Here is a 12821-nt window from a genome sequence, read left to right on the forward strand (position 1 = left end):
TGCAGCAGACAATCTAATGTTGATTTCGGACAACACTATTTACAATAAAATTTAATAAAACTTGCACAACACTAATTTTACGTTAAATTACAGTTTTCCAACATCATTAAGTTTTAACTCGCGTGGAGCATGCAGTAAAATACATGTACATAAAAGGGCAAAAACTTAATAAAAAGTTTTATAAACTCGCGCAGATTTACACTAGACTGCTAAAACTTGCACCTATAGGAAAAAAAACATAAAATGTGAAGGCCAGGTCTTCTCATTGCACCAGTTTTGGTGGTAACAAAGCAAACACTTTTAAAAACAATTCATTATTCTGATACTCTTCTATCTGACTTTCAACGAGATGCCAGCATGAGAGATGAGACAGATAATGAGGAAACTATGTTAGTACCTACTTATCTGAAAGAATGATGACGAATTGTCGATAGTATCTCGGTGTTAGCTATAATTTTTAATAAAGATTTTTGTGTTCATTTTGTTTAAGCAAATAAGTACATATCGGAAAATACAGTAGAATAAGTACGTCTGTTTTTATTGCTAGTAAGTAAGTAGTAGTACCTAAGTACAATGTGTGTACAAAAATAGGAAGAAGCTCAAAATATCTTCAAACTCTACATTGTTTCTCGTATTCGATTATGTTTAAATAAGTACTTATATTAAGACGTGTGTACATTATTCAGGCATACAATAGATACAAAGATATTTTATATACAAAATTATTGTGTTTGTCACAGATTTGTTTGCGAGTTTGGTCTATATAGGACGATTTCTTCTGAGATGTTCAATAGTTTCCTTAGTATTATTTACCATCCAAACAACATCATACAATCATTTAGAGAAATATGATAACAATTTACGATTTCTACATTTATTTTTACCACTACGCTCTCTACAATTTGATAATAATAGGCCAGATATTATAAATATCAATAATTAATTATTCTATTAGATAAAATCTACCATCGTCGCTTAATAAACATACGATTCATAACCATTCGCAACAATACAGTAAGAGTACATTTTATTAAACTCTTAAATTACATCAATACCTAAGGCATTGCCTAAAATACAAGGATCTTTTTTAAAGGACCCATTCACATTGGATGAGCACATCTAAGTTTTTTAAAACCTAAAAGACGCATAAGTATTGATCGATGTTACAAAAGCTAACGTAGTGCATGGAGTTTTTTACTTCCTTACTTTTTATTAAATAAAATTCACTCTGAAATATCCCACACGTTCATTTCTATATTTGACTTTCAATATTGTGAATAGGGCCTTATAAAATTTATTTCAATAAGTTACACTACAAGAATGTAAATGGAAGCAATAAAAACGAAACATTTTCACAACTTAAGGAAGATCTTTTTCATTTTTCAATGATTACTTATCCTCAAAAAGTAGGTACATAGTTAGATTTCGATGAAACATCTTCAAGATATTTCGTCACCTTGCCCGCCGTGTCATCTTCAAAGTTCTTACGTCCCACCCATGTCATCATCAGATGATTGCAAGAAGAAGCTTCTCTACCGGCAGGTCTGTCAACTGCCCCATGATTGTCAGCTTAGACGTAGAGCCAGTGCTTCCATGTGAATCTGGTAACCGGGGCGCCTCCACGTATCGCCTCGTGTTCGGATTCTGGTGAAATGCAGCAGGCTACGCGCTGTAAAGGAAGGCAGACTATTACATTAAAAGTACAATGAGAAAGTAACTCTGTTACATTTTCACTCTATTTTGTTGAATGTCGTTAAAGAAAAAGATACACCTTGGTTATTTGACGTGAAAATGATCTGAAATATTATGATTCTCAGGTTTGAATATCGTAAGTCATTATAGAGATCGCGTCCTAGCGATAAGATCGCATAATAAACTGTGCCGTTCCCAATTTCTTATTTGTCAATGTTTTGTGTGGTAGAGTTCCTATTTATCCATTGATCTACAAGTGTACTTTAAAAGTGTTTTTCAACAATATTTTGGGTATTTTTCAGTAAGTTTTCTTGATCCCAGTAGCTAATACTCACTTGTCGACAAGTGCCAGGCGTCATGACGAACTTGTAGATAGCGACCAGGGGAATCATGAGTATGGAGGAGCAGGCCAGGCCCCAGCCAAGCACCACGGCCCACTGGGGGTAAGTGTACGTCTGGTACACCAGCGGCTGCTGGTATAGGAGACCGAATACCACCACGCCCTGGAACATTAAACGCCATAATTGTAGGACCTAGACTGAGGACTATCGTCTTTGCCCTCACCAGTTGGTGCCACTGTAAAGAATGGTCCTAATGGTTCTGTCACTCGCTAGTGCTAAGACAATGGTAGCAACTTGTGAGGGCTGCAGCGTTAAGTGGAAGACTATCATAAGTCACTAAGGTGGTTATCTTCATATCAAATGTTACTTACAATAATAAAAGTCGGGCTAACAAACTTCCAGCATATCCGCCAATAGAGTCCAGGTCTGAAGCCCAGCATTTCCTCAACGTCGTCAGAAAACTTTTTCAATCCTGAAATCATTCATAAGTAGGTACTTGCATAAGTTTTGTATGAAATAATCTGTGTATAAGATACGAACACGCAGTGTAGAGGCAGAATACTCAAATATTTGTTTGAAACTGGCAAAAATCAAATTAATCAAAGACCTAAGAAATGCAAAGTATTTTAACATACCATAAAACCAAGATACCGCGACAGCTTCGAAGAGAGCAGAACACAGCAAGGATATGCCAGCTGCGTAGGTGTCCAGAAGATGGAACATGTAGATCCCACCCTGAAAACACCAAGAAAACAAAATGTAGAGTGTACCTTCAAAGTTTGCTCATTCACCTTATTCCCCCTTAGCAAAGTCGATAAAATGCTCGATAAAAGTCTATCGTGACGCGCATCCTAGGCCTCCAAAAATATTCTGGTTTCCTGTGTCTACGTGAAATTGTGGTGACATTTAACAAATAAGCCTGACTTCATATTTTTAAAGGGCATTATATTGTAACCGATGAGCTTAATTAAGCTAAAAGCTCCTGCAGCTATACTTCAATTATTTAATCTGTTCGGACTTACAGGAGTAACGTTGATGCAGGCGACACAGAAGGATACGCAAACCACGACAAAGGTGAAGTGCTCACGACGCAGGTGCTTAGCTCCGCTAGCGCGTGCTGCATCTAGCAAACCAGTGATCACGCACTCTAGGCCACCCATCTAAACATAAATAAATAAACATGACATCATCTTATTCAGTCTCCATTGTTGCAGGAATACGATCTATCCAGTAAGGCCTGGTTCAGACACAAATATAATCGCGCGGTTGCATCAAACCGTAACCGCTACAGTATCTATCTAGCCAATGGGTTCTTACCCAGAAACCGCGTGTCTGAACTAGGCCTAAAAGAGCAGCACTTAATCGCGAATATGGGTGTAGTATGTTTACGCTCGTTTTGCTCTAAGGACACTTTAAAAATGATATTTCAACTTTGCAATATTTAAAACTTACCCCCGAATCTAATCCAAGCATTATCAACATGAAGAAGAACAGCATTGCCCACAGACTAGCTCCAGGGAGCGTAGCCACCGCTTCTGGGTACACTTGGAACACCAGACCCGGTCCTAAAAGAAAAACCAATAGTTACATACTTAAATACTTAAGTATTCCCTAGCAAAGAACTACTGCATCGGACCCATAGTTTCTGGCACATACCTTCAGTAGCCACCGAGGATATGGGCACACCCTGTTTGTACGACATGAAGCCCAAGTAGGTGAAAATTACGAATCCGGAGAAGAAAGATGTGAAGCAGTTTACTAGGGTTGTCACAAGGCAGTCTCTGAAAAAAATAAAAAAAGATGCAGTAACTTTTTCGATCACATTATCTGACAATAGGTCTAAGTAGGTACCCATAGCTCAATTGTTATAAATTGTAATGATTACCGATAGCAATTATTGTGGAAGGTATTGTAGCTTGCATATGACAGGTGAACTCCGAAACCAGCGCCCACCGAGTAGAATATTTGGACTGCAGCGTCTACCCACACCTGTAAAATGGAGACAGGATTTCAACTTATTCACATAGGTATTTATTATAAGGCGGACTTCCACATGTCAGCCATGTCTTCATAAAAAGTAAGTATGTAGCTTTATTTGTATACAATCGGAATCAAAAGAAAGGAATTCTGGAACTAGGAGTAGGGCGAAGGCGTGGTCGCTTCGCTATTAAGCATATAGGTACCGGCATATCCTACAGTCTATAGTCAATCCAACTACGTAATAGTACGACATTCCCCTTGTCATTTCAAGTAGCAGAAATCTTCGGCTCAGGAGTATAGGCACTATGTAAAGCCTGGTTCCTATAACCCATAGCATTTTACCTGCGTATCCTTCAGTCTAGTCAGCTCAGGCTGCAGGTAATACGCGATGCCCCTCGTCGCTCCGGGCAGCAGGAGGCCTCGGGCCAGGAGTATCGACAGCACCACGTAAGGCATGGTAGCTGTCATCCATACCACTTTTCCTGGAACATTGATTTATCATCGAATTAGTTGTCACTATGTACGAGTAATTCTTAAGAACGGCTTGCTAAATCTATGAATCCATCATGAATAGAAGTGACTTGATTGAGAAAGATCGAGTACGTAGGTACTTATAGATCGTGCAACTCACGAAGGTGAGTGAGCTTAAATACGTACATAATGATAGTGTAATGGACGTCATTTGGCTGAAACGAACGATAGTGTAATGTCTATCAAAACTTTTGAAAAACGAACATTCAGTAGATATCGAGCCCACTACAAGAGCTCACTCGACTCTATCTATAACATAGCTCTCTTTAAACTTGAAATATTACGGTTGTCAATTGTTCTTATTCTGCTTTAGCTTCAAACTAGGTACTTTGGTCAAGTTGTTGCTTACCAGAACTTTTGACTCCTTTAAAGAGAGAAAGGTATAACGTGACGTAGACGAGACCGAGGCAAAATGTGAGCTGCCATTTGGGGAAGCCCAAGTCATTGAGGCCTTCCGAGTGTTGCATCTCGAGTACTGCCCGGCTGAAAAAAACATGTTCCATGATGTTTAAAATCAATTTATCTAAATACCTATCGGAACTTTCAGTACTCAATAGGAAAACTTTAATATGATTTTTTATGTCTTAGGTAGGTACATAGGTAGTTAATTTAAAAACATTCATCGCGCAGCGCCATCTCTTACGTACCTAACCTATTGAATCCATATCAAAACTTTAATGAATTTCATAATGGTAAAAAATTACTAAGGCTGAGTTTCACCACATAACTTTGACCGTAACTATAACGATAACCGGTGTTTTTTGTATGGAGTTTGACATTTGTCAAATTTAAAGTAAGATGGTGCAAACCAGCCTAAAACTTACTGAAAGAACTCCGAAGCCGGTGTGAAGTGCGACAATGGTCCTTGGTAAGGTATTTCGGTCCGGTTAGTGTTGTTGAGCCTTGCGGCATCCCAGCACTGGTCGGTGTTCCAGGCGTTGTCGCAGTGCACCCACGGGAGCTCTGAGCGAGCTGACGATACCAGAAAGTAGAAAGCCCAACCTGGAAGAAAAAGTAAAGTATCTACTCATCGTATTCTAAAACTTGTTTGCTTGATATAATTTGCTTCACATCATTCATGTGACTATTAATTCTTGCCACCGTTGCAACTATTGTGTAGGTACCTACTTAGGATCACAGTAATAAAAACTCAGCCAGTTATGGTCAAGTGTGTTTCAGGGTATCGTCAAACTGACTAATGCTATGGACTCGGAAGGAAATTAATCAGAAGAAACTAGGTTACTCTGATTAGGAATCTGAGATGAAATTCATCAAAGTTTAAGATTAAGCTCTAAATCGTAGCAAGTCCTCTCGAGACGCACTTCTAGTACAAGGTGCGTTATTCAAATACTTAGTTAACTTATTACAGTGTAAATCGAAATTTTACGTTCGCCCTCTAATTGCCAATGGATTAACGGCCGATGTAACCACTTGGCTCCAGTATTCGCTTGGAAATACTCCAAATGCACCATTAAATAACATGCCAATCTGATAACGGTAAACTGTGCTTGATTTGTTCGGTTTAAGTCTACTATTAACATTGTTTTGGCTCAGAAAGACAGTGCCTACCTCTAAATATATTTCCGACTGCATTGTATCACTATCAACTCAAAGGTCCAATGACAGTTTAACTTTCCCTCCAGGACAAACTTGACATTAACTGGTTGGGTTTTTATTGGCGGTCAAGCTGAAGATCCTGGCTACACAGGAGTTGCAGCTGTGGGAACGAGAGGCGAGAATAGTCCCGTTATCAACTACCTACATAAACTACTCGTATTACAAACAAACAGAATATAAGATTTAAGTTACTCACCAATAATAACATTATAGTAAAATGATACATAAAATGCGACCATCACCGCACAAAATCCAACACCTGAAAAAAAACACAGATTTTCAAATGACACATCAAACTACAACTTTAATTGGTTATGTAAGTAAGTCATTTCATTGGTATTTTTGGCAAACCATCATCATCATAATTTTAGCCAATTCATTCATCATCAATCATCACCATCACTTCAGTCATAGGAAGTCCACTGCCACGCCACAAAGCACGGAATCCCGCTTTTTTCATCCAATCCAGTGATATCGTCGATCCATCGAGCATAACACACCATAAAAGTAATTACATCCTGAAACTACATATCTATTACATACCTTTGAACAATGGGCAGATCTTCCATATAGTTATGGGCCCTTGTCGGTTGTACTGTCCCAGAATGAGTTCCATATAGAACAGCGGCACCGCCCCGAATATAAGCATCAATGTGTACGGAATGAGGAAAGCCCCTGAAAATGGAAATAATTAAAAATTTTATGATATACCTACTTGTAATTAATTATAGTACCATAATAAAAAACAAATTTAAATCCACTAGAACAAATATGAAAAAACTTTATCAGCGATAGTATCTTAATGACGTAGGATGTCCATGTAATATTATCCTACACATTTACATTTTTCACATCAAGAATACCGGTACTATTAAATAATATATCAGCAGTCATTATGGTTCATTACAGTCGTACAAAGACTTTAAAGTACTACAATTTTCTGAAATATTTAATATCGTTACCAAATGGAAACAAAAGCATGCACTTAGCATCTGGTTATTCTCACCACTCCCATTACAATGCTTTTAATCATAATAGCATTGATGCACCCAAAACGTTATTCGTAAGTGCATTATGACATCTCAAGGTGCTAAATAGTGGTGTGCCTGTGTTGTCCGGGTGTAATGTCGATACCTATTTAATGCGTGACTAATTTACCAGTAAACAATTAAGTATGTTGATAAATTATCGATCTATTAATAATATCTAAAATATGTAATTTAATATGAAAGTACATTTTCCTACTGTTTTACTTCTACGGCCCGAAAAATCAATCAAACAAATTATTGGTTAACATTACACGCAAGTAAGCCTTTGGAATCGATGTTCTGCAAGGCCCACACATATTATGGTTAACGTTGTCATTATGCACATTATGGTTACCTTGAAATTACAAATACTTGTACTTATAACTCCTCTCACAACAACCCCTACACGTTCTTGGTTTTTGGCAATACCGGTAGTAGAGATGAGACGTATTTACTAGAACAGATCCACACACTAGGTATTTTACAGTACTAGGCGGCACCTATTCCAATTTTTTAAATACTTGATCCACCTAGTATTTTATAAATTACACGATTTCCGACCCTACCATCAAAGTAATAGAGGTTATTATTGCGTAATCCGTAGTCGTGTATTACGCGCACCTAGTATTTCTCGCTAAGCTTATGTGCGAACGTAGAGATTAACTCCGTCTCTGTCTGACCAAACAAATTTGAGTGCGACGAAGCAAACGCACACAAACGTAGTCAAACCATATTCATGTAAATAAGAAAAAATATGTAAATATTTTTCTGAACTTGATATCTTTTAAATACGCCAACTTTTAAGTTGACAGTCCAAAGCCTGTTGAAGTATGAAGGGAGGAATTATTATTCAATTTCAAATTGCATTATTCATACTACGGTTGTATCTTTTAAAAAAAAATTGTATTTTAAAGTCATATTACGTGGATTAGTCCGCACTAGTCGCGTCAAGTATGCTAAATTACTACGTACTAGGTGGAATAGGTATTTGGATCGAGTATTAATAAATACTAGGAATAGGTGCACCTAGTATCAAATTTACCTAGTATAACCCATCTCTAACCGGTAGGTACCACTCTCCACAATCTTTCGATATCTGCATGCGGTACATCCCTAGCCAGCCGCAGCACTCACCGCCGCCATTCCTGTAGCAGAGGTAAGGGAAGCACCAGACATTGGCCAGGTCCACCGCGAACCCGATGATGGAGAGCAGGAGGTCTGCTCCCGTGCGCCATGTCTCACGGTCGTCGTCTGGGTCTAAACACCCCTTCACACATTCTTGAGTTTTGGTAAGAAACCAATACCAGTACTAATAACTTTCGATGCAGATACCGATCGAGGCACATCCCTAGCCAGCCGCAGCACTCACCGCCGCCATTCCTGTAGCAGAGGTAAGGGAAGCGCCAGACATTAGCCAGGTCCACCGCGAACCCGATGATGGAGAGCAGGAAGTCTGCTCCCGTGCCCCATGTCTCGCGGCCGTCGTCTGGGTCTGATGATGAGATGGAGATATAAATGTGCGACAAAGCACTGATTTTTAACAAACTTGTGTGGCAAAGAATATAACCTTTTATGAATTTACACTTTTATGTGGTTGAAAAATTACGGCTGTTGTCTAGAGATGAATAATATTTCGGGAAGGAACTTTTTATTAGCGTAAACAGTCCCATCTCAAACTAAATTTTAAATACTTAACTTATAAGTCGAAATTGACTAAGGTGGCAATCGAACCCACAACTCTCTACTTTGAAGAGCAGTCGCCCGGTTAGAGAAGGGTCGAGGGATCGATTCTCACCTTAGGCGATTCTATTTTTTCATGTTATTTAAAATTTAGTTTGAGATGCGACCGTTTACGCTAATAAAAAGTTAAAAATATGGCTTTTGTCTAGAGATGAATAATATTTCGGGAAGGAACTTTTTATTGGCGTAAACAGTCGCATCTCAAACTAAATTTTAAATAACTTATAAGTCGAATTGACTAAGGTGGGAATTGAACCCACGACCATCTACCTACTTTGAAGAGCAGTCGCTCGGTTAGCGAAGGGTCGAGAGATCGATTCTCACCTTAGGCAATTCAATTTTTTCAAAATATTTTAAGTGCTGAAATGCATGTTTGAATTTTCAAAACATGCAATAGTATGAAATAACGTCACATAGCTTTGTAAATAAATAAGTACCTAAGGGACCATTTACTGCGGAAAAACAAAAAGTTTTCATTCAATGATATACCGAATGACTACAATGCTACGTGGACATGCTACGAAGCAGTAACACGCATTCGCTACGAGGCCATGAGTCGTAGCACTGTCGTAGCCTCGTAGCTTATATATATTTACTTCGTAGTTACGTAGTAGCATTTTGCTACGATAGTATTATTCTGTAACTGCGTGTAGCTCTTACTTTTGGTGAATCCTTATACATTTTCATGGTTCTTAAGTTGCTTAGAAAATATTATGCTTACCTCCTGGTTTAAGACTACTCGTTCTAACTCGTTTTGAACTGTCACTATAGATACATTCTTCTTCTATTTGTATTTTAGGCTCCTCTGCAGACAAAAACACAAAATATTAAAATGTTTAATAGCAATAGGTACCTACATGTAAATTAATTTTAAATATTATTTATAGATCGCTTACTTTTGTAACACGACAACGTCACAACAGAGCCCTTCGTTGATTTGTGATCTGTAACAAAAGAAGTTCGTTAACTTTTATTATAACCTAAGTATCAGCATGGTATTAGTTACGTTACTGAGCTCTCTTTTACCTACACTCTGTGTCTCTTATATGAACATTAATAGCTACCTACTAACATTATAAATACCAATTTCACTCTATTGTCTATTTTTACATGTTGCTCCTTCGAACAATATCGATGAATGCGACTTAATCGAGTTGGGAGTCCGCTGCTGAGACCGTCTATTTTGTCAATCCCATCATACCTTGAACTTGTCGCCTGAAAAATAACTATACTACCTTTCTCTGCGTATATTACGTATTCATAAACTAGCCTAGTCACAAAATCCTTTACCAAGTGACCCTAACCGAATTCGTCCACGCACCTGTCCCTATTTCCTGGCATCCGCCGTGTCTCAATGCCCGCCGACTTAATACCGCCGGCATTCGCGCCGCATAATGGGATGCCGATGTGGAAAAATTCCGCAATAATCCCGAGGTGCGGATCTATCGGAATTCAAAAATGGAACTGGAATGTGAGGCGTGCGCGCCGGCATCCGTAACGACTTTATTAAACGCCCCAGTTTGATTGCTATATTTTTTAATCGGGTGATCAATTAGCATATTTTAATTGGTTTCAAAGAATGGTAATGTACTGACTCATGATACGTGGGTGAAACGCCATTGAGACTGAAATGACGCGCTCTGCTCAAGCTGTCTGACCGTCCAAGGTCTGACGCATTCCAGGCAACAACGGCGACTGTCATCGAGTCGATTCCCAGTGGAGACAAATTAACACCAGCATTAAATCTGGAGCTACCAGCTTTGTACTTTCATAATTAAGTTTATAAATGTGTTTGCCCGCTTTCCAATCGCGAATATCTGCCTAAATACAATGTTATTGATATCGTAATTTTTTGTAAAAAATCTACAACACTACTTTTTCTGCTATGGAGAGATATAAATATGATTTTATTAAGTTTCACCTGTCCTGGAAGCTGTCTGTTTGTTGTAAATCTAATCTTACAAACTCAATTGACCCCATTTTCCGATTCCGATTTAGCCGAAATTTTACATACCTACGTAGTTGGAAATAAATGCATCTTTAGTAATCCCGAAAATAGGACGTATATTTATTTAAATGTCCAGAGAGCATAGACGTATCTACACATAGCTTACAAATGAAATCCTGAAAAAGATCTATATGCTAATAAATAAATTCAAGGAAATCGAATTTAAGTTAGAAGCAAACTAATGAAAAAAACGGAGTTAAATTACATGCTTTCACACCAAAACAAAATTGATTATTGGAAAATTCTCATTTCGTACCATTAAGTTATACCACAGATGACTGGTCAGTAATAATCGACCGCCTAAACCGTTAAATATTGGCTCATCAAAAATTAACAATCTACCCAACGTTCCCTTGATGATTTCCGAGTCCCATTTTTATTACGCAGCATCAATTTTTGAAATATTATCCTTTCCTTTGAAGCAGGGTTAACAAACTAGATCAAATATTTTGGAAACACGTGAGTTTTATTTGTAAATAAATACTTATTTACTGTGTGGATTAGATTAATGCATGCAATAAGTACATAATATTATTGTAGCTACGTTACTATGTGAAATTGTGAATACCATTTTCTTACAGCGTCTTTCTTTAATGGAATAGTATGTATTTTGCAATAATACTTTATGTAAAGTTCACTGCCTCGTAAGCTTTTATCCCAATGGAAATCAAAAGCAGACTCAATTACAAGTAATAGTATAAATCTACCTTACTTTGTACCTCTTACATAATTTAAAAAAGAGGACTGCACGATATCATGTGGATGTGTTGTTTTATGATATTTTAAGTTTAGTATTTTTGCATGCAACAGTTATAATCCATTCCTCATCTCAAATTTTCGCGTTTATCAAATTTGGAGACACTTCAACTTTATATTGCATCTTATTTTAAATCTTTTCAACGGGTAACCTGGCAATATTGGCAAAAATTGGAATCTCAATGCCGTGAAGCTGCAAAAAACAAAGCAACGGAACCCGAGAGCACAGCTTATTGCCTCTTCACCTCCGTCTCGTTGACTAGGCCAAACAACTTTATTGTTTTCCTATAAACGCCGTCGATGTTATTGGTCGTGAAGTGATAGTTAATTATCCGATACAATTGAAAATTCCTGCGATGCTTCAATGCCTTGGTCAATAACGACTTCGTGGCGGGATCGTTAAATTGGGAAGAGCAATAAGACCGTTTCAAATATCATTTCTTGACTTCTAAGCTGCCCAATAATTTTCGAGTTTTACAGTGGTCTCTTATAGGGTTGTCTTGACATTCTTCTGCATTATTGCACTAAGTATTTTAAGCTACCCCTAGTTTGGATGACCGCGCTATATCTGTTAACAGTCTGTACGCCCCTGAGTAGCTAGCGCCGAGTCAGTAGTGCGGGGCAAGCGCGCTGTTTCTCGTAAGATGACGCACTATGGATCGAAATTGAGATTTATGGACATAGCGATTTTTTTCACAATTTCAATTTGAAAAAATTACCTATCGATAGGTTAAGTTATTCTGATGAATAAATGCTGCACAAGTTTTTCTCTAAAACCAATAGTTTGGCTGGAAAAAAATATTTTCCATTTTCGTTGTATGGAATGAAACATAAAGTGATCGATTTTGACTAAGTCTTGACAGATATTGCTTTGAAACTACTTGAGCCTTGTTCTATGGCTTGTTGACTATAATCCTACACTATCAGCGCGCGCCCAAAGTTGCCCGTTCACAAGTTATGAGGTTCTGAAAAACTAAAAAAAAGTAAGTAAAAGTGACTTTTTTTGGAATATCTTTAAAGATTTAACGAACATATAAAGATTCTTTACGTTAGTAATGTAAATTAACCTTAAATTACTGATAAAAACACATTTTAATAAAATTAATAGTAATAAAACCAGCAATTTTT

General features: G+C 37.7%; 1 protein-coding gene across 1 annotated transcript in view; it reads right to left on the reverse strand.

The window, feature by feature from the left end:
• LOC135082953 (sodium-dependent noradrenaline transporter-like) overlaps positions 1 to 12821 on the reverse strand; it is a 40935-nt gene continuing 28114 nt past the window's right edge. The window contains exons 6-21 of the mRNA XM_063977720.1: positions 9826 to 9873; positions 9651 to 9734; positions 8559 to 8681; positions 6705 to 6836; positions 6358 to 6420; positions 5369 to 5546; positions 4894 to 5027; positions 4356 to 4495; positions 3919 to 4022; positions 3690 to 3814; positions 3486 to 3598; positions 3056 to 3193; positions 2669 to 2768; positions 2405 to 2505; positions 2028 to 2195; positions 1 to 1669 (exon numbers count right to left, since the gene is read on the reverse strand). Of these exons, the coding sequence (XP_063833790.1) occupies positions 1571 to 1669; positions 2028 to 2195; positions 2405 to 2505; positions 2669 to 2768; positions 3056 to 3193; positions 3486 to 3598; positions 3690 to 3814; positions 3919 to 4022; positions 4356 to 4495; positions 4894 to 5027; positions 5369 to 5546; positions 6358 to 6420; positions 6705 to 6836; positions 8559 to 8681; positions 9651 to 9734; positions 9826 to 9873 (1850 nt within the window). The 3' untranslated portion in view covers positions 1 to 1570. The remainder of the gene's footprint in view (positions 1670 to 2027; positions 2196 to 2404; positions 2506 to 2668; positions 2769 to 3055; positions 3194 to 3485; positions 3599 to 3689; positions 3815 to 3918; positions 4023 to 4355; positions 4496 to 4893; positions 5028 to 5368; positions 5547 to 6357; positions 6421 to 6704; positions 6837 to 8558; positions 8682 to 9650; positions 9735 to 9825; positions 9874 to 12821) is intronic.

The sequence above is a fragment of the Ostrinia nubilalis genome, chromosome 22 (assembly GCF_963855985.1).
Source record: "Ostrinia nubilalis chromosome 22, ilOstNubi1.1, whole genome shotgun sequence".
NCBI lineage: Eukaryota > Metazoa > Arthropoda > Insecta > Lepidoptera > Crambidae > Ostrinia > Ostrinia nubilalis.